Genomic DNA, 24,012 nt, shown 5'->3' with positions numbered 1-24,012 from the left:
CTGATTCGCAAATGTTTGTTCCGGGTCTGCATGTTGTTGAACCTGTTGTAGTTCTTAATACTCTGTTCAGCGAAACTCATTATCGCATTAGCACAATTTGAACTTAATGACAGTCGGATAAATAAAGAAGCTTGACAGCGTTATAGTGCTGATCACATTTCTTATAAATCATGCATGCTGTAACGTCCGAATAATTGCAAAATATTAGTAACGAAATAAAATATGAATACAACATTTTTCATTTATCCAACACGGGAGGTTCACAACATCGCGCGGGCGTTTTTGTAATTAACCCTTAATTATAAACCTGTCGGGCAGAGACGTGGCACAATGTTGTGCGCGATAAACACGCACCCCGCCGACTCAAATGATAAATTAATATTTTGGCTGCATATCAAAACGGAATGGTGCTTCTCAGAAATATGGCTTTTTTAATAGAGGTCGTGCAGAGTTGCGAGATAAATAGGGCGTTCTGCGTAACTCGGTGCGGGCAGTAACCCGGCTTCGGCTCGCGAGTAGTGCTTGCCGCATCCCGTTATCACTGGCCAGATAGTAGCTCGGCCACTGCACATTTTATCTCGGAATGCAGTTTACAATGGGCTTTATATATGGACACACGTGAAAAAATAGGCCGCTTTGACTCATCCCCTAGTGTTTCACTTTCGCGCTCGGTCAGTTTTCCGTATGGAGTGGTGGTTCAGAACTGGTCGCAGCCGGCACATCGGTCGTCCGTGGTCATCGGCCCCCGTTGCTGTTTCGCAAGTCCTGTTATCCGTGTGAGTCGATCACATTAATATTCCACTGTTGGTGTTATTGCGAACCTAGAGCGTGTGACCTCTTCTTATACCGATGTGCAACTGTTACCGTTCAGAAACATCGTGCCCTGGTACAATTTCAAATCTACTCCGATATTTCAAATGTCCTAAACTTTTGTTTGATTTTTGGTTCGCGTGTCGATCGCGTGCATCGCGCAGCTTAAATAAGCTTAACGACAAAGACATTCCGAAGCGTCGAGACGAGAGGGAATCTTCAGTGAAGGGCGGTGTGCAGACGCCTTTCATCGTGCGTAACTGCACGCCGGACAAAAAACGGATAGACGACCAATAAAAACCCCCGTGTGGGGGGAGATGTCGAGGGGCGGGTGCAGCGGGTGCAGTGCGCTGCGCCGGTACTCGCCGTGCAGTCGGCCTGTCGGTGTCCGCCGCGCCGGGTGCGCGCACGCAGCCTCCTACCCTCCACACCAAAGCCCGACGGGTGAACGACTCCCCGAAAACTATGCGCATGAGTCGCCTCACCGCCGCAGTATTGTATCCTCTGGTCGCGCCCTCCGCGTCGGTCCCGTTACGCGGAAGTATCAGAACTGGCGAAGCTTCGCGTGCACAACGTTTCTGCTCCGTCGGACGTTTCCTATAATTGTAAAACTAGGGGTTGTGCGCTAGTAAACCGCGTCGCTGTTACCATGACGTGAGTTGAATATTAATAGTCGATCAAACGTGTTTTCGATATACAATGGTGTTTTTTATTGTCGCAGGGCGAGCGTTGTCTCGACAGCATCCACAGCGGGTGCGGTTGCTCCGGGCCCGGCGGCCGACGAGTCCGCCATGAAAGGCGTCGAAGCAACGCCCGAGGAGCAAGAACGGCTAGCCACCGGAAACAACAATGGATCCCTCGACACAAAACTGCCGCCGGAGGCGCAGAGAGCGCTGCCGCGGTCGGCCTTCTACTCGACAAGGGTGTTCATGCTGGTGTTCCTGTCCGGCTGGGTGCTGCAGGGCATGTTCCTCACATACTTCGTGAGCGTGACGACGACACTCGAAAAAACTATACAAAAGTGGAATCGAAGACTACGGGGACGCTGTTAGCGGCAACCGAGATCGGCCAGATATGCACGGCGTTGTTCCTGACGTACCTGGCGGGGCGCGGGCACCGGCCGCGATGGATCGCGTGCATGATGTTGGTGCTGGCGGTGGGCGTGATCGGGTGCGTGTTGCCGCACCTGCTGTACGGCACCGAGCTGCTCAACGTGCACATGGTGGGGCACACGTCGGGTGCCGCGCCCGTCTGCAACCTCTACAACAACATGACGTTCTGCGACCGCGCGCAGCAGATCAACACGGAGACGCGCTCTTCCATCACGGCGGTGGTGATCCCGTGGCTGTTCGTGTGCCTGCTGGTGGTGGGCGTGGGCCAGACTGGTATCGCTACGCTCGGCATACCGTACGTCGACGACAACGTTGGCAGCAGACAGTCGCCGCTCTATATGGGTGAGTGATATTTTAACGTTTTCAAGTTTGGCTATACACGGCCGTGTAAAGATGGGATGGTAGAGGGGACGTTAGGATGTTATCTATACGAATGATCATAAACATCAGCGCTTTGGTAGTGGACGACTTATAGCTCTGGGGTCTCTGCAAATCACAAATAGTCTAAAGTCAAAACCGATTATTATGTTATTTTATTGTAATACAGTTTCACAAACTGGGTTAATACACAAAATTACTGGTGTAATAAGTCTAGCGGGAATCAAACCGCGATCTCTTGTGTCCCAGGCGACAATGCGGCTTTTATCGCGATTTCGAATCGGTTATCTTGTTACTTTTCCGTTTTTAGCCAAAATTACAAATATAAACAAGATATCTCGGCTTCGACGATAGACCGAGTTTGTGGTTGTATTTATATAATTTATGGATGATATTTTTAGTTCTTGCCGACCCACGGTCTCAGCACGGTGCTGCGCCCGAAATCTATTGAATTATGGCGGAGTCAATGGCGCGTGTATTGAAAACAAAAGCTTGATAAAAATTATGTCGATTCAGTCGGACGATTTTAATATAAAATCAATTCGTATATGTATTGTCGTGATAGGTACATGAGTGTCTAAATCTTGAAGTCTGAAGGTAGATCTATGATCTGAGGTGTTAACAATTTTCGCATAGTGTTTTGATTTTATTGAAATTTTGGTAATCGGGACCTCTAGTAACGACATTATATGAAACATAACCCGCAATGTATCATGTGTACCTCATTGTCTTATTGATCTAGTGCCAAAAGCTTGGCGACTCGCGAAAGCTCGTTTAAGATTTTTAACATTAGATTATCGGGGACGTTCTAAGACCATATTAGCTTATTTAATAATTTATAAAACTAATGATTGATTTATGAAAGCTATAATGTCGTTAATATTTTGATTCTGGGTTTTGAACCCCGACAACTTATTTACCCTGCTACACTTGTGAGCTCATTTAATTTATCTCTATATTGATATCGTGTTACGTATATTTATCTCAATGACCTTAATAATATTTACACGACTCGTGTGTTTACAAAAACTGCATCTCATTATCGGTGCATGGTTGTGTAGTAAAAAATACAAACGCCTCGTGTTTGGGTTAGTACGAACGTTAATGTACAAAGTGGCCGGTGTTTGTTGTGACTGCGCCGGCCCTAATGCTTGTTTATTATTATTGGACAAAAGCGTCAAAACCCTGGGACATTTCGGCCGGAACTCGTGGACTATTATTCTTTAATAATGAGTGTAATAAAGAATAATATCCCTTATTAAATTTATATCATTTTTTTTTCTGAACTGTCTGAAACGTCTTCATCTGGACATTGAATAGTTTTCCTCGGGCACTTTTTGAAATACTAAATGACTTATACTTGTGTAAAACGAAAGGCAATTCTAGGCAACAAAATTAATGTAATAGAGATGTTCAACATACCGGCTAAATGACATCATAAGTCATTTAAAATGCGGATAACAAGTCATTCCCCTGTTGTAAACATACCGTCCAAAGTACGGCGTCAATCGCATTAAAACATATAAAATAAATGGACCTATTTCAATAGCCTGGTCTAGACGAGACTTAAAAACCTGATGGTAAATACAATGCAGTCCTAGGACCGTATTAAAAACCTAATCACACTTTTAAGTAGGATCTTAAGTAGACATTTAAAGTATTGAACTATTTAATAAACAATATTTAATCTGTAATTTAAGTGCTTGTTCTCAGCTCAGTCGGAGCTGATTAATAAACAAAACTTGTCAAATTTCGTCTTCCGTGACTTAAGATGTAGATTGAAATGCTGTTGATATCTGTTTATAAAATAGAAGCGATCTTAAGATACTGATTTTAATTTGACAGCGTCTCAGCTAACATCGTATTTCAGAGTGAAATTGATTTGCATGTATTAACAACGTAGAAAATTTTTACATGTGTTATTGTAACCATACTTGTTGACCTTTGAACGAGTCGCTATGGTAAGGTACGTAGGTTTCTATCCAAGCACAAAGTATATAGGATACTCGCCCATTAGCCGATTCTCTGGTGCATCGCGTAAGTGCAGCAAAAAACGCAATAAGCGCATGCACATGATAGGCACTGATAAACTAATGCGAAGTATAAAAATAAGTCATAATGACATGTCCTTCAAATGAGGTGCGGACATTTCTCATATTTAGAGAAAGATTAAATTATTTACAAGTTTAAAAGTTATCATGAGCTGTTGTTACTGAAATTATTTCTCACATGATACAAATAACTCTCTTTTTATCAGTACATATGAAAGCATAATAATGTTTATTATTCTCTGATAATTATTTGTGTTTTAATTAGTACTTGTAATTCTTATATTATGCGAAAATCCTTATGGGTACCATCGCTCGGTTTATCGATTGCCAAGCAGCAGTACGCTATAACACCTTTCAGAGCTATTCCTTGCTTTTTATTCCAGACGATCCTTTTTATAGACTCAAGCACCTACAGTTATTCGGTATTATAAGTCTTTTCAAGCGGTTTTGATACTTTCTATTAGATCATCAGTTTTTTGAGATCCTGCCCTGTATAAAATGTGTTACCTACTCAGTTATCGCGGAGCGTGTTCAGTACTGTGTTATTGTGATAAAAGGTCCTATTTTATGCTACAGTCGGCCTTGTTCCGCTTCTGTACGATGCAAATAGAACGGTATTTCGCATGTACTCAATGTATGTTTTGCACTTTCATTACATTGTACCTACTGCTGTGGTCGAAGTAAACAAAAATATTAATCATACACGGTATATTAGTCGCTTACAGATCAGAACAAGAAAGTCATACATCCGACGAGTAAACAAACAATTAATATAATGAGATTTGGGCGGCGTTAGTATCAACTTGCTATCTCCCTCCCACTCGTGCGTGGTTCTGGCAGTAACGTCACTGCGGTAATGATATAATTGTCATTAGCCACTTTGACTTCCGAATTTTAAACGTGTATATTTTATTTACTTTTGATTAGTCCTGTAATTCTCATTTATTTTGTAACCATTGATTAAAAAATAAGTCACTCAGTTGCGTTGTTCTTAAATATAATTTATTTTCTCTGTTATTCAGTGTATAGTATTGGAACACGCTAGCGATTTCTAAAGAAACCTGCCAGGATGTTATTAAACCGCACTGCGTTGCCGCATCCGTTGCAACGTACTCCATGGTGTTATGTGGTGGTTTATATAATGTAACTCTTAGGTAATTGTAGGATGCAAAACAATGCACAATAAACTTTTTATAGTGATGTAAGTATGCGTGTAATGCAGTGGCGGTTCCATTCTAAACTGTCTCTTAGAGCCGGTTGTATCAAACCGTTTGTTACAGTTAAATATTCTTTAAAACCAATTTAAAAAATAATTTCTTGTCACTCATTAACATCTTAAATACGATAAATTATAATTAGAGAAACTTAATAAAAATATATTTTTTGAATACAAGTTTAAAGATTCGATATCGTTTTTAAAAAAATATTTATTGTGTTTCTAAATTCGTTTTTAAAATCTCAAATTTAAGCATATCTTAGGTATATAAAGTCTTTAAGAACAAAAGATGCGAATTGTAGATTGTGTGTACTAATACCTCTTACGGCTTAAGGTTCATAGATGGTTGTATGCAGCCACCTGCCCTTGATATACAGTGAAATTATGCATTGTCGTGAATTATAGTAGTCACGGATGTGTTTTGCATAGGAATTACTAATAAAAGCCGTTTTTCTACCGATCGACGTCTGTGTTATTGATTAATTACATTGTTAAATCAATTTATACGAAGTCAATTTAAATTACTGAGTTCGATATAACTCAATAAATTTTAATCATTTTAATTGAAACACAAAGATTGAGACGATTAATCATTCGATTGTGTTTCAAATACCAATGAAATAATTTAAATATCGTATTAATCAAATAAAAAATTACAAATGACACCGGACCCCATGTTCCGAAATGCAATTAAATTGAATCACGATGCGTGCGATTAAATTGTTTAAATTATTTAATTGTTCAATTAAATGCAATTTGCGTTGACGATTGACCTGAATATCGGTATCAATAGAACGCCGGTCTCTGTGCAAGTAGGCACGAGTACGTTGTGGCCAATGGTTGCATAATGTCATGGTAATAACCTTATGACACGGTCACATATTGAACTCGAATGTTATCGCTTCTGGCATCTCATGGCCTCCTTGATTAGGGAAAGTGGGACACTGCTGGGTATTCATCGGAGCCCGATTATAATTTGTTTTAATATCTGGATGATATATCATTGGTTGGTTACACCTTGGCTCGCTCGCTGACATCTGTAAGCATTTTTGTAGTCATGAAAAAATCATATGAGCTTTTATATGAACAAAAAGGTTGACAAAAAATCTTAGGCGCTTTAGCAGAGCGTCACGTGATATTTTGTAATTGTCAGGGTCCTAGACACCTCATTATGGATTTATGATCAATCATATTATGGATTTCATCTAAAAGTCATCTAGTGTTAAGAGTTCATGGCTGGCAGTAACAATTTCCATTTTATAACATGCTTGCATTTTACCGTTCTTTTGATCGAAAGACAATTTCTGAATGAATCTCTACTATGATATACAATATGATGATAATATAATCTCACTTTCAGTTTCTTTGTGTAAATAGCTTCATAAACGATAGTAAGTTAGTTCTGCCATATTACATAGTATGGAATGAGACTCATACATAATGGTAGGTTGCAGTAAAAGTTGCATGACGTGACAATTTGAGTGAAATTCTCTTTACATTAGCGGTGTGATGTATGAATGAAACGCGTGTGTAAGTATATTGTATTTTTATGAAAAACTATAGTATGAAATAATGCTCGCGTAAGTCTTTCCCAAATATTCAAAGTAGTTCAGTAGTCAAATCCAACACCACCTAGATCTGGTAGATCTGTTCTGTGATGGCGAAATTCAAAAATACATACGCGGCCAATGAGCAATGAGACGACACCACAGTAGGTAAATTGATACTTCACGCATCTATTACTGCGGATGCCTTCATTTTGACTAGTAATGATATAGACACAAATAAAACTAGAGATAACATCAGTCTATGCGTCACTCCACTCGCTGTGACATTTACTGAGCTTTAAATTTTCCTACATCGAGAATCTGTTTGAAGTAGGTTAACAATGGAGTAGTTGCGGTCATATCAGACATTCATTGTCTTGCATTAAACTCATCACTAAAGGTTTATTAATTTGATGCAGACCGTCATTGTTGCAAGCGTACGGCGCGTGTCAGCAGTTAAATATGCAATTGCTATTTCGGTGTGCGCATGCGCAGAGGGCCCAAGTGTGTCAGTAGGGCGGGACGTCTCCGCGACAATTTCAGCTCGTTACACCGTCGGTCCCGTTCCTTTGCGTCCAGTGGCCCAATTTGTCGCGTTACGTCATGTGTAGGGTGACCATTTTTGGCCCTTGAATGGGACACCTATATAATAAGATATGTCTTATAGTATAATATGTAATTACTTTTTGTTACTTTTAGTAAGTTCAAGTTTGACAGGGTACTGCTAAGAAAAATTTAAATATCAATAACATGGAAAACGTGAAAATTTTAGCTTAGGAAGTTGTTTGTAAAAACACAACAATTTGAATATACCAGAGTATAGATTTCCTTTTTTAACGTGAGATTTTTTTTCGAAATTACAAATATTTTCGGTATACTTTTTTATATTAGGATAAGTTTTCCATAGGGATTTCAAAAACTTATTCTATAAAGAAGATGTACATCTGAAATAATTTTATAGTCGATTAGAAAAAAGGGTCATTTCTGTCTAAAACATTGCGTATGGTCACCCCAGTAAACCCTATCCGCTAATGAACACCGTCACGCTTTCAAGATGTGGGTCCTAATAAGAGTTGTGCAGATAGTAACAATATTCTTCCTGTACCTACACAAATACAGGAAGAATATTGTTACTATATGCATTATTAGGGGCGGACCCCTATCTAATTTATAGGTTGTGACGAAATATAGCATTAGAGCGAAACGTAAATCTATTATTTGTTCGTAAGTGATAGGTATGCAGTATGTATGTAGAATACTACATATATATGTACATTACATACTATCACGGCTCTATCACATAGGTGTGGGCAGAGACTATAGATTGCCTCTTCCCTTTCATCACTATTCTCATGCTTTTACTAAGTATATACTAATACTAAGTAGTTGTAATTATTGGAAATTAAGATCTAAAACATCTCTCATGACTTACCTCTCTGACTGTTCGTAAATAGTAAAAATAGACCAATAAAAACACATCATCTGACAGCATGTTCAACAAAATTTGTTCTGATTGGTCGTTACAAAGTTTCATAGTGTTGTAGCAGGTTTCAAGCAGTTATAGTACTTAAAATCGAGCCACTTTCTTCTTTCGTCATTCAGTTGTACAAAGGAAAAAAGTTTTGAGGAAAGTAGACATGATTCATAAAGTTATTAGGGACACCTCGTTTTTGCTATATCAAATGTTTTTTTCCTCCAAAACTTCGCTGAATGAATCACTTTTTTTCACCGCAAATTTACATATTGTCGACAGTTCTATGTACTAATTTGTTTTTGATTTGTTTAAACATATGTTGCGTAAAATACTTGGAATAGCTATTGTGGGGGAATATTTTTTTTTCGATTACGTATACAGGACAACCTTTTTTATATATTTTTTCACGGGAAAAAGAGCCTTATCGTTACCCCCACTTGGAGGGCGAGGGGAATTTTAGCTTTTTTTTCGCTGATGTATAGTATACAGAACATAACCAACAAACTGTTTGCTGAAGAATATGTAGGCACTTTTTTAATTAATTGTTTTTGTCGAATTAGATTTAAATATGACATACCCGAGTTAAGATTGTACTATATTTGGTCAGTAATTAGAGGCTTTTATAATTATTAATCTTACCATAGTGGAATTTATCTCTATTATTGGACATATTTGTAACTCGTATCAGCTCATCTATACGCCTATTAAACGTGCTATGGGCTCACACCATAAATCGATATGGTTCGACTGGAAGCGTAAAAAAACAAACGTATACGCGCTACAATTACGCCCGTGGTATAGATTTGTTAATACTAAAATTTTAGTGATTTGAAGGTATAGAAAATTCTGTAAAAAAGATTTTTTACAGAAGTTTCTAGAACCTTTAATGTTATATTATTATAAATAAAGATCCCTTTATTGTCCCTTTATATTCATTAATTCATTACATGCGGTATGAGTTTCAAAAATTAATAGCGGTATTAAAATATTGTTATAAATTTCTCGGTACGTTATTTATATTGAAATTACCCATTGCTGAAACACCCACTGCCCTTGTTATTGATAGCGTCAAATTAAAATGTTGAATGAGTTCTTTTGGCTCGGTCAGGGATACGGTCTGATATTTAAATTGTCGATATTTTGGCTATCGATCATCGATACTTGGAAGCTTTTAAAATATACCATAAGAACAGAAGATATAGAGTTGATATTTTTTATCAAAATTCATTAAATATTTTTTTTTAACCCAAAAATATTTAAGTATATGTATACGAAAAAGATCATACCGAGATTCGTATAAAAGGTTATTTTACTTCTAAATCATTAGGTCTAAGTATTGAAGACGAAGGTATCTATACCTAATTATAGCTATTAGTAATAAGTTGAGAATTAAATGATTTTGTTTATTTGATCAATTGTCGCGTAGAAAGCCATCGATTTTATTTTCTTCCAGCCAGAAACACTGACATCATCCAGTTATAAAATACTATTCAAATTTGGAATCTGAGTTATACACTTTATGAATCCTTAGTATCGACATAACGATATGCAGTGGTATCGATAAATACAAACACTTCCATCCCTAGTGGCGAATATGGTATGTTTTGTGAAAAATTACACTTCGACTCCCAAGAAGGTACCGTTACTGTAACCGCGCATTAACTACATGATGTTTAAATTATTGTGTACTTATACCGGACCCCGTGTGTGGGGTACGAACCAGTTCATTTTGCCTATTTTTTTATTCGCTGTCGGGTCTTTTTAATATAACTGATGAGGCTGTCCGCTTGATGGTAAGTGAGATTGAGAGTAAAAAAATCTTGAGAATTTGAATTATGTATTACAGCGTTCGAGGAGACATTGTATTGCTCATGTCATATTGGGACTGATGGGGAGTCTCATCTCATACTTTGAAAAGTCAAACATTAAACATCCAATATTTTAAGTATTGGTTGTGATTGATTATCAGGTGCGATTTTTGGACGATAGAGAAGTCAGGCAAATGCTGTCAATAAGCTTTTACGAAAGTGGTTTAAAAATGTATCTCCAAGTTTGCAAAATTTTGATATATTTATCTTATAACAGAAGCTAAGCTAAAGCTAAGGAATAAGTCCATAATTTGTTGGGAAGATCACCACAGTTTCTGCTTATCGACAATCTGTAAACGTGTTGTCAATGTTTAAGCATAAAGAAGAAAAACACTGCTCTCTTTATTTGTATACAAAACAGTACCCACCACAGTTGTTTTGCACAATACCCAAAACCGTCTACGTAGGTAAAGACTGAGCAAAACACGGGTCATGTTTACGAATTCCATTCATACTAATATGCATGTTAAGCATACCCAGAAGCGTACACCTTGCACGCGTTGCTTCGTAACACATGCTTTAGCAACGTTTTTTGCCGGTTGCTATCAAATTACGATGTAATGGTGGTGTTACAGTTGTCAGTTGTCGCAGGTCAGTGCCGTTGCAACAGACGCCGGCATGCCGCGCTAGGGTTGTCAACTCATATTTATGAATCTTAAAATATTTGTTGTTTAGAGCACATATTTTTGCACTGCAATTATTACAGTGATTCTAATAAAGATGTTAAAATGTACAGAAAATATAAATTTCAACTAAAATATCTTTATATGTTCATTAACTGATGCTGAAATACGGCTCTGTATGAAGAATCTGTATGAATTTAGATCCGATATAAATGATAGCACTTGTTAACTTTAGTGCCCTAAAACTGCTGGATGCACAATATGGTATACTCAAGTTGTCCCTCGTAACATTGTTAATCACACGTAAAGACGTCAACTATATAATTAAATGCTTTATTTCATTAATAATTACCTTTTAAGATATTCCAAGACAAAATTTTAAATAACTTTATGGTGCGCCCTATTTTGTTTTGAGCAGTTTAAATGCGTATCATTCTTGAAAGGTCAGCACAGCACTGATGTATTCTAATATTATGCACAGATTTACAGGCTGCGGTTATCACTTACCTAACAAGTGATATTGTTATATTCGTTTTGATGCAAAAAATAAAACTGTTAAGTGCAAAACAGTTTTATTTAGGACACTACTACACTACACACTTACACTTGTATTTAGGAGTCATTTTTTGTAAATAGATACTATTTTTTTTGTTTTTCACATTCGTTGTTTTAACGCTAGCAACCCTACGCCGCGCTGTCATTACGTTCGCAATCGCTGATTAGATATCGCCGAGACGATTGTTATGTTCCGTGCAATATGATAGCGTCATTTATTTTTTAATTTATCTGTTATATCTTTCATTATCTTTAGATCGTTATTGTAAGCCACATTTATTATGAACTATAAATTAAATTTTGAAAAGTATATATTAATACGTAGATTTCTTTTACGTCCTCTAAGGTTTAAGAAATTATGAGCATACATTTAATGGGTTAGATATATTTTAATAGAACGAATCTTAACCACTAATCTTGTAGCCTACTTACGTTGCGGATTCGGTGTAATCCTGAGTTTCTCCTGACAGTTAATTAAATAAATAACAATTAAAAATAAATAAGTATCCTGTCAGAGATCAAGGTTTGTAATCGATGGCAATAAGTTTGCAAACACCTGGCAGTCTCGAAGATCTCCCATGCGTACTGTAAAATCTATTTAATGCATCCTTGATGGTAGGCCTTCGGATGAATATGATGAAGACCTAATTAATATTTTTGAGAACTCGACTTAAAATATCACGGTTGGAGGTGAGAGGTTGGAGATGGTCAGGGGCTTATTTATTTTGGACATATTTTGATATTTGGTAAGAGCATCAATTCATTCAATAACTAACCATGGCAGTCACCAAACTTAAGTCGAGTAAATCAGTACAGACGAGTATCAACTCGGCAGATCATCAAAGGCTAATTTAGTTTGTCTGTCCTTATGATAAATATACCTTGTTTATTAATATCGCGGTAAATGGTCAATAAAAATTATCAGATTGCGTGACACTTCCACATAAAATTATGTACATTTTGTACCTTGCACTCGCGAAGGATGCGAAAATTTAAGACGGTCATTAATCAATAAAACAAGTAATTATTATGAATTTACTAAATTGAGTTACACGCGAATTACATTAACTTAATGGAGCTATGATTATTATTTCTAGAAATTTGTTGGTGGGTTTAATAGGTTAGCATTATAGGTTGGGCTGTAACTGAGATGGCGTTGGATTGCCCAAATAAGATACCCTCGGGGTACCAATGCAAAATAGTGGGTGAATAGACAAATTGAACCAAAAATACATACGGTATCATTAAACTATAGTATATTAATATGCGTATGTAAAGAAAGTTCGACAATTTATTGTTAATTCACCAACTTGGACTAAATAGCAGAAATTTTCCAAATTCAAATAAAACTGAAGCGACTAAATATATCACGAATGGGATTTGTATAGGTATTAATTCGTAGATTATGGGAATGTTTAGAATTTTTATGGTATTTTTATAACCACCATACGGCTTCACAATGTTTATACAGGTGCGGTCTACATCATGACTGTTAGAATACATAGCATAAAATATATTCGTAGCGAAAACTTTATAAGTATAATGATGACAAAAATATCAATTTTGATAGGTGGAATATGTTTTTGTTTTTAGATTTGCGTATCTGTATTAAAATAAAAATAATAGCTACTGGGTCTTGGAGTCCAGGTTTAACAAAGAAAATTTACTAAATATGTAAGAATTAGCGATGTGTTATTATGCAACTAATTGTAATAAATATTTTATCCTATGTCATCATTAAAATATATTTTATTTTAATTCAAGCATGACGACACGCGCGGGTTGCTCCTCTGTTGTTAAGCCCTAAGCCTGGCCATCAATGGCTTAAGTTTTAGACACAATTTCTTCGTTACGTGTAAAAGTGACGACTCATATAAAACCTATATGAATTACCCCAACACAAATGTCATAATTTAGGCATAGATATAACTTTTACTGAAAGAATTGGCCGTTACGAAGAACTTTGAGTTACGAAATATTGTATGGCTTCACACTATCTTTAACCCTTCAATATTATGTACTACAATATTCATGAACATAAATTTTTTGAGCCAATATTTTCTGATGCTACTTAGGCCGACCATTTTGAACTACGCTAGTATTGTAGCTATGTAGCGAGTATACCAATAAATAAACATGTCTTAACTACAAAACATAAGTCGAGAAAACTAGTGCAGATAAGTGATTAAATTTCTCGATATTCGATTAAAATACTGGCACAGTCGGAACTAGGCTTTAAGAAGGAGGTGTGAAGAAGCAGTCATGTGCAAAACGGTTTGCCCAAAAACATTTGCGTCACTATCAAGCAGATGTTCAATATGGCGCCGATCGTTTATTGATAATTCTTGTATCATCGTGTGAGTTTTTACATTAAATTTGGCAAGATGACTTGCAATTTTTGAACACACGTATTGTTTGTGTATGGAAACGAAATGTCCGACATTAATGAAAGATTTTTATTTTTATACAAATACTTATTTATTTAAACAAAGTATATATATTCCACCCTTACCATAATTATCTCTATTCGTCTAAGCTTTTATTTCATAACATATAAAACATGTTATCTCATTCTAAACATTCACATCTGATTTGCTGTACCTGTCACCTTGCATAACAGAGTTTTCTTTCATTATTCTTGTATCAATTTACATGAGTTGTAACATTTGATAGTTCAATGACGCTTTATATGCTATTGTTGGACAATTATCCAATTGCTTTCCTGATAGTTAATGAGTCAATTGATTGTTGTCATGTGCACTTATGTGGACAATACAGTATTTATATAGTTATGTTTTATGTGTAATTTTTTCAAACATGCGAGCTAAACTAAGCTTAGTTCTTGGTCTGCGAATCGGCGAAAAGGCATAAAAATATATAAATCAAAATTTGTCGTGCAGAAAAATGACATAGCACTATGACGTCAGCGTGAAATCGATAGTAACAGATAAGCGTGATAAGGTGGTACATTTGTCATTAATAGATTTTTTTATGAGCATTGTAGTGATTGTGGCGGAATGACCTTATTTACAGCGGCGGACTCCGCAAGGTTATCTACGAGCCCTGGTGCCTTTCATATCGATTTATTTGTGCTTTTCACGTGTCTACGAAATCCGTACGTTATATACTATATTCTTGCGGTTTCGTTGCGTGGATGTGTTTTTCAAAACGTCAGAAAATCTCAATGTGTGGTAATCGGAAGTAAAATAAATTTATATCAATTCGAATTAACCTGCCAGTTTTCAATGAAATTTATGTGTTTTTAGACTTATTCATGAGGAGAAATTTTCGAAGTTCGTTATTTTAATTTATTAAATACATTGTTATTTTATACTTACAAACTAACTAAATATAACCCCAATAACATATAATTATGTCGTGTATTATAAATAGGACATAAAATTTAATAACTGGGATAAGTATCTACACAGAAAATACACTGAGTTTCAAGTCTATTCATTATTAAAGTCCATTTGACCACGGATGAGTTAATACTTTATAATGACGCTATAGCTCATCCGTGGACAAACATAGAGATAATTTGAACAAGAAGCGAATGAACCATCTCGGAATCGGTAAGAACGGGTGCAAGGGAGACAAAAAACTATACCAAGTATCTAAGTTTGAAATTTGTGTGGGGTTTTTTAATTAGGAGCAGTTTTATATTACGACTAGCTTTTACCCGCGGCTCCGCCCGCGTTATAAAGTTTTTCAAGCTAAAGTTTTCCGTTATAAAAGTAGTAGTTTCCCGGGAGCGCTAATCTCAGGAACTACCGGTTCAAACTGAAAAAATATTTTTGTGTTGGATAGTTCTTTGTTCGTGGAGTACTATGGGGTATATATCATCACGCTATGACCAATAGGGGCGGAGCAGTAATGGCTAATCTCAGGAACTATCAGATCGAACTGTAAAAAATATTTTTGTGTTGGATAGCACTTTGTTCCTGGAGTGCTATAGGCTATATATCATCACGCTATGACTAATAGGAGCGGAGCAGTAATGGCTAATCTCAGGAACTACCGTGTTTGAATTGAAAAAATCTTTTTGTGTTGGATAGCCCTTTGTTCCTGGAGTGCTATAGGCTATATATCATCACGCTATGACCAATCGGAGCGGAGCAGTAATGAAACATGTTGCAAAAACGGGGAAAAATTATTAGTTTTGAGAGCTTCCGTTGCGTGCGTTAAAGTTATGCAACAATGATGTATGATGGGATTATTCCTCTTAAAAATTTCTAAAAAATATATTATAAAACAAAGTCCCCGCTGCATTTGTCTGCCTGAACGTGTTAAACTCAAAAACTACCCAACGTATTCAGATGAAATTTGGTATGGAGACAGTTTGAGAGGCTCCCGGGAAACTACTACTTTTATAATGAAAACTTTAGCCTGAAAACTTTATAACGCGGGCGGAGCCGCGGGCAAAAGCTAGTTGATTTATAAATGCCTGGGATTGACACCCGCATTATTTATCCATATTGGTCTTAGTTTACAAAACGTTCAGCCAAGACTTCCTAATATCTCCATGTAATATTATCCACAATGAGGATGCAACGGCTAGCGGTTTGTCCGGATAATTCGAATGGGCAGTGCATGAACGATGCTAATGATGCATCGGAACCGGTAAGGACTGCGTTGGGGACATATAAAAACTTGCGCCGCCCGTCCCGACGCTACAACTGCCATGCGTGTCGGTTTAGCCGGATTCTTCCTCTGTAAACTATTGGGGATGAAAATTCTATTAGTAAATGCTGGGTAATATGTTTGTTTGTTACACACACGGTTTGTATTGGGCCTTTTTAATTGTAAAGCGAGCGACGCCTATTTAAAAATACAATTAAACAGAGTTCGTTTTACCTCGATAATATTATATTATGTATATCATGTTCTCATTGAGCAGAAACTATTACAAAACATATAATATGCAGCAAAATTTGGTGTCTCTGATAATCCGCTGTAATTCGGGCGATGAATGATATATCCATATAATACTTAAATCTTTCCCGGAGTTTTTCATTCCGAAGAAACTCAATTTTCTGAGGATGACAAAGATATTTTATTCTAACCTCATTTCGAGATTTTAATGTGATTGTCCAGCGTAGATAATAAAGTATGGGACCCCTACAAGTGACTCGTGCACGGCCGTTTTGAAAAACGACCCCGGCGACCGCATTATTTATTACAAAGCTCTCATCATAATATGTACGCATGCTATATGTATGTTTGGCGGCACGCGAGCACACATTTGGTTTTTTTGGCAAACGTCGCGGCCTTCTGGGAAAGACTGCATTCGGTACGTAAGTACCTGATTGTCTGCCGGTCATTCAACCTGGCCACTTTTGTTGGTAACAGGTTCGTTGATATGTGGGACATTGATGATGATGCGCCCGCGCCGCGGTTCCGGTGGTGATTAATTTTTGCGTGACTTAAAAACGGTAATGACGGGCTTGTGTTGTAATATGGTTTTATGTGTGTGTCCTCGTGAAGATTGATGTGTGTGTTTCATAGTTCAAGTATGATGTATAAACTTTGTGTAGAGGGCTGGAATTTTATGAGTGAGATTAATATGAGTGTGGATGGACTGCTTAGCTTCCTGGACATGGAGCTGTAACATTGCGTCAATTGATCATTTCCTATATAAAGTTATGCGTATATAAAGTATAGTTTTGACGTTTCTCTTATTGCGTCTTATGCGTGAAACTCAAAGCTTAGACGGAAGAACCTAGTTAAGAATATTAGCACTGCGTCGACCATTGTTTCTAATGTGAACTCTTTATATCTACATAAATTTTCTGTTGTATCTATCTTTAACACATATAATAATAATTGGTTTCAGCAGCAGTATGATACTGTCAGAATATTCAGACCAATTAAAATGTATTATAACCAAATTGCAAGTCTCAATAGCATTGTTCAAGCGCTTCTCAATATGCGAACTGGTCGCTACTTGCAGCTCGCTTGGTATTGTACGTATGCACATACTGTTGCAATGGTAATGGATGCCGGTACCACACATACCACACGGATAGGGCTGCCACCATCGAAACTCGGGCATAAGTGCCGAAAACACTGGAATTGATTTTCTTGGGGCAAGTAATTCGGCCTGTAATAATAAATATTTTTTGGAGATTAATATACCGGGGTTTTGTTATTACAAATCTTGTAAATTAGGGTTGCAAACATGAGTAGCGTGGGGTTGGTATGTGACCAGTTTATCGCAGGGTTTTCTTAAATGTAAATCGCTAGTGTTCAATGAGGTTTTAAAAATATCTCCCATAGTTTTTTCCTGCGGCTCCTCCTACGTGATAACGTTTTTCCGGGGTAAATATTTTCCCGGGGTAAAAAGTAGCCTGTAGTACTCAGGAGTAATGTAGCTTCCTATTAGTGAAATATTTTTTTAAATTAATTCAGTAGTACCAGAGATTAGCCCCTACATCCAAATAACGTTACAAACTTGTCCTCTTTATAAAATTTTGTGTTTGAGGATAAGTTATCTTTAATAAAAAAAGGTATTTACATGATTGGATTATATATAACTGTTTAAAACACTACATTACCTATTTGATTATCCAATTTATGATGAAAGTGTTTAATCACAAACAAAATACCCTTGCAAATACCTCACCCAATTATCCTGGGGTTTGAACTTTGTCCGCCGCTCCGCCGGCCGCGCACGCACGCGAATGCAGTGGCGACCGTTGACAGCGGCCATTCCTCACGTTAATTTGCCGGCGCGGGTTCAACGACCCACAATTAGCCCTTGGGCCCTATTTCTATTGAGATGAACGACTCCGTGTACCGCCACAATTTGCATAATGACCATCGGCTGATCACCGTTAATATTTAATGCGTTAAATATCCCATTAATGTTTATGGCTTGTTTGAAGTTTTTTAACATCGTATAACAGAGAGGTGAGGTTATAGATGTAATAATATGAAATGTTTGGACTTTTGGATGGGGTATCAGATATGTGGGGACCACAACTCATTGGCCCAGACGTTGTCAATTTGTTGCCGAAAACGTTACACTACTAAGAATCGGACAAGTGTTGCAATTGCTTTGACGTTATAACCTAGAGTTATTTTTCACTGTTTTTCTTGAAGAGCGACTATGCCATCATAGCACATTTGCTGTAGAAACTATCAATTCCAAAGTAATGTTTCTTGGCGATGTTGATAGCGTCGGCGCGGCGCCTAATGTAATTCTCGTCACTAAAGACAATGTATAATAGGTCTTAAGTCGACAGTTTACACTATCTACATTGTAAAAGCTGTTCGTGTTAGTGTTAATTGAAAAAGGATGTTCCCAGTTATGGTAAACTGGTGGTTATTTAAAAAACCAAAGGCGTTGGTTTAAGGGTCTATGTAAATCTCCTTAATTTATCCCAAGTAAATGTAGCATTAGATGTTTGTAGCTGCTAAGAGTGGTTTTATTCCCATTGGCAATAAATAGATATGTTTTGGATTCGGAAATTACGTATTTAGTGCATAATTAGATTCTTAGCTGTTATGATGCCAATCATCACCTGTTGTTTTCCACATCCTAGGCTGGAAATAAGCTCCGCAGACCATGAATATTAAGGATTGCTAAGGTTTCACTGATAGTGAATTATTAAGTTATGAAGTAGGATTGTTAGTGAAGTTTTAACAGCGTGGTAGTAAGTTAAACTGACTAATGATTTCAGATTTGTACGTTAATTTTCCACAATAGTGTGCGTTGCTGAAATTATAACGCGAATGGAAACGCTCAGCTGCGCGTGCGCTTGTAAATGTATCGTGCTAACGTGTTGCAATACGTTTTATAATATGATTTAATATCACGTGAGGACACCGTCTGTGTAATTATGATACGGCCGAGTTGCTTTCATGGATGCTGCGCTGGCCATAGTCTGATACACGATGCTGATTTCCAATTTTATTATATGTTAAGAAGGGGTAGGCAGACATGCAACTAGTGCGCACGTATTATCGCTTCTCATCGTCATAATGGCGCGGGGTTAGACCTCATGCCATATTGGGTCGAAATTCTATATGATAAAGCGGTCATAGAGTAAAACATAATGCATACGAGTCTATAGAGCGCATGTGTAATGCGTTTTTAAAATTAAACTACAGGTGCTTTTGCCTATTATCTTTTTACGTTAAGTACTGAATCGGTTTATCAAAATATGAGGGCAGCTTATACGGGGTGGATACTATATAGGATTTTATAATAGTAGATATGCCTAGAGTTGAAAGCATATTGACAAATATATAAGAAAATTTAGTTTTAAATAACTCATTGATGTTTATATATGTTTGTGATAGTCTAGCGTGTATGTTTATGGTAACAGTACCTAATCGGTCGTCAAGCAATTAAAACGAAAATAATGAATAGCAATGATAACATAATTTATTAGTTTCACTTGAAATAATCGCGTGTGTTATCAGTAACAGAGAGATCGGGCGTGTCAATACAAAAACATGAATTAAAATACATATGTATATACTTATCTTCATACCTGTATCCCTCAGGGGGTGGTAGATATCCAACCGTCGTACTTTTGAATTGACATGTCGATCTTACAGTTGCGAATAATACTTTTAATAATAGTTATTTTTTTAGAATAAATCAGGCCGTTTCGGTGTGATTGAAATGTGAAGGTTTATAGAAAATTACTTCAAATGATTTATCTGGTGTGTTTAGTGTCATCACTGATATGTCCAGAGATCCAACAGTCTTTAGTGATGTTTACAAATATAGATCTAGCGTCATAATGATCATTATTACATGCAAAGCTCGTGCCATTGACTCCTGGTAGATAACTGTTTTAAATTTCGCACATTTACAAATTAGAAAAGGATAATCAAAGTTTTAAAATGGTCGTCTATTGTCTTATAATCGACTAGGGCTTAGGATAACATCCGCATTAAACTGCGTCAAATAGATACAATTCTAATTATATTTTAAGCCAAATTATAGCTCAAAAAATATTTTCTTTTTACTAAAGACATTTTTAAGACGTTTTATGTTAATAATGTTAACTTATAAACCATTGCCCCCGCAGCACCCTTACACATTAATAAAAGAACGATTCTTGATCACCAGAAGTTTAGGATGTTTAGGAATACAATCTAGTTTTTATGCTTGTATATTTTATAATTAGTTTTAATTGTGATTGTAATCTGTTTTGCGTCTTAATTTTATTAAAATAAAAAAAAAAATAAGAAGTAGATATTTTTGTATTGATGTTTCTTATGAAATGCATTTTTCATGTACTATAATTCTGAAAGTCCGATATTTTTGGTATTTATTGACGATCTGTTTGTCTTCAGCCATTACGATCGGCATCAGGGTGATCGGGCCGGCGCTGGGCTTCCTGCTGGGCGCGTTCTGCACCAGGATCTACGTGAACCCTCTCGGCGACCCCGGCTTCGACTTCAACGATCCCAAATGGGTTGGGGCGTGGTGGCTTGGTGAGTAACAATTATAATATATAGTACTCGACAGCCAAACATTGAGCTGTAGGAGAATCGGCTGAGTAGTGTGACTTTAGATAAAAAATTTAAACAATACACTTAAATGTTATTATTATTATTTAGTGTAGTTTAAAAACTTTATTTATTCGTTCATAGTTAATTCGTTCAAGACAAAACTGTATTTTTTTTTAATGCGATGCGAATGATGATGATAAGCTTTTCTGTCGCCCATTAACAGTATTAACACCACCCAACACCTTGAATTACAAAGTATTGTTTGGTATTCCACTGTGCTCATCATGAGATGTTAAGTCTTATGTCCAGTGGTTACACTGGCTACAACCTACAACCGGAACATAATAGTAACTACGCACTGTTGTTTGGCGGCAGAAAGACATTGCGGTGGTACTTACCCAAGCGGACTCTCATATATGAGAGGCCTACTACCAGTACAACATTTTTATTCATATTATATTCTGTGGTCATAAATATCGCTTTCAATTCAGACATCTTCCGACATAATGAATTGCTAACGACCCTCTATTATGCGTAAACGGTCATTTACACACAATACAAATGGCAATTTCCTACAAATTTAAAATTCCTTAAGCGAAAAATTCCTCGCAAATGAAAAGCTAGAGACCCCTACTAACGACAACTTTGATTGACGGCACGAGTGTTTAACACGACGGCGAGTCTCGTTCGAGAATAATATTTCAATACGTTTAAGGGTGGTCGCACACATGCCACTTACTACAATTAAATAATTGATGGAGATGAAGACCAAATTTATTTATAGAAGAAAGTATATTCTTCTTTTTTAATTATAATAATAAATTTATCACCATTAATACAGACAATGCGAGCGAAGTTGACAGTATTATGTTGTCATTTCGTAATTAATAGGGAGGTTAAGGAGTGGCAGGTTCTGAGTTAATTGCAATAGTATGAATCGTTTAAAGGTACGATACGCATAATCATATTTACAACGCTATAGAATCGCTAGTGTGTGGGCGAACTAATACTCATATTATACAATTTCTGTTTCAACGCGTCTCGATGTGTGAGGGACCTTAGTAATTGAGCTGTCAGCTAATGGCGTCGCTTTGTGCTCGCAATTGCGTTTCGTTTCACGCTAAACGTTTAATTGTTCGCGTTTGTGATATTTAACCGTTGTCGGCGCGCGCTGGAATGGTTATGAGCTAATGGGGATTGTGTTGTGCCGGTAATGACTAGTCGGGCGGTGGAACAGGATTTTGCAGGGATATTTTTCTTTGATAAGCATTTATTTTTTCAACGAATTATGGATATTTTTTCTCTTTACTTTTACCATGGTACGAATCATGTTCCCTGGATAGTGACTGCAAAAACACCCGCCATAGCAATTAATTCCCGTATGTCGCGTTTCGGGACTACTAATTGCGTGTCCAGTTAGTTGGTACGTGGGAACGGCGATTGTGTCCGATAAAGTCGCACACACGCGAAACGCATCGCATGACAAACTGCGTCAAAGTTCAGGGTTAAGTACTGCAGACCGTTGAGTAATAGTTTTTACGAAATAATAATTATATTTGATATTGGCACGGCAAAATGACCCTTCTGCATCTGACAGTGGGGCGGAGTGTGGTACAGATAGTGTCGAGCGACGAGAGATGATTATCCTTCGCCAATTGACACAGTTATGCCGGCTCGTTTGAAGCTGGATATATACAGGCTGATCCCAGAACGCTTACGTGGGCCAATATACCTTGTGTATGGTGGTTGGTATCCGGGCGAAAACAAATATCCTATCATCACCAAAAATATATAATTATACTTTATTGAATATGCCCTTTATTGATAATTCTACCTAAATTTAGTATAACAACTTCTTCAATGATCTCATACTAATGTGTTTTAAGGGAATCTGACTTTATCTTTGTAATGTGCGGTTACCATAACACTCTTTTTAGAAGTATGTTGTGTTTACAATGTGGCTTACTTTTTTACGATAATTTCCCACGTTAAACCCTTCTGAGTCAACCCCCTCTTTATTGTTAAAAATAATAACCGAATGTTACACAAACCGGAAATGACACGCGACAAGAAATCTCTGCAATAAATCTGGAATTAATATTCATAGTATTGAATAACAAATGTATCAACGCAGAAATGCGGCAATAAACCGGGCCGAACTGGATACACCGCCTTGTATATCATTCTATAATGATTGTTACAAAACATTCGTGTGCGGATTTATATTTATTTAGATCGGGCGCCGGTTATATATTTACGCGGGTGTAGCGCGTATTTACCTTCTTAAAAGTCGTATCTTCAGTCTACCCGACTTTCAATTCAAACCGAGGCATTTTATTTTACCGCGCCATATCTGTCAACCCTTTTGAGTCTACGGGGCAAAAGAGGTTTTGTACGTTGTTTATTCACTACAAACTCTATTTTGGACATAGGGACGTTTAAACAAAATAATGCATCTTTCAATACTTATTTACAAGCTTACTTTGGCGAAGTAAAAAAACTCTCCCTCGCAAAAACCTGTTATAATTTTGTTTGCGTTGAACTCGCGTCATTTGTTCGGTGAAAAGTTGATGCGCAAAACTGTAAACGCTGTTATGGCTTGTGGGCTGCGGCTACGGGGGATTTCAACATTGGTCAGCGCATTCGCAGTATTTCCTTCTTGATGTACCTAAATATATCAACTGTTTTAGGTCTTAAAAGTAGTTTATTTATTTATCTATCTGAATATTCATTGAGGTGGACATGTATTACATATTAAAACAGTTTTGTTTCCATTACGTAAATCTACCATCTGCAAATTCTAGGCATCCGTAACAATAACAATGTAGTATTTTATAATTGCTCGTGGATCCACCCGCGTGAAAACCTTTTCCGGGATAATAGTCCCGGTTTATAAATATTTTC

General features: G+C 37.0%; 1 protein-coding gene across 1 annotated transcript in view; it reads left to right on the top strand.

Moving 5' to 3' along the window:
• The first annotated feature begins 1,168 nt into the window (after window positions 1–1,168).
• Window positions 1,169–24,012, top strand: part of LOC115450117 (solute carrier organic anion transporter family member 74D) — a 39,231-nt gene continuing 16,387 nt past the window's right edge. Inside the window, 4 exon segments of the mRNA XM_037442749.1 lie at window positions 1,169–1,464; window positions 1,532–1,826; window positions 1,829–2,264; window positions 20,950–21,090. Of these exon segments, the coding sequence (XP_037298646.1) occupies window positions 1,460–1,464; window positions 1,532–1,826; window positions 1,829–2,264; window positions 20,950–21,090 (877 nt within the window). The 5' untranslated portion in view covers window positions 1,169–1,459.

The sequence above is a fragment of the Manduca sexta genome, chromosome 25 (assembly GCF_014839805.1).
Source record: "Manduca sexta isolate Smith_Timp_Sample1 chromosome 25, JHU_Msex_v1.0, whole genome shotgun sequence".
In the NCBI taxonomy this organism is placed as follows: Eukaryota; Metazoa; Arthropoda; class Insecta; order Lepidoptera; family Sphingidae; genus Manduca; species Manduca sexta.
This window is presented reverse-complemented; position numbering and strand designations above follow the sequence as displayed.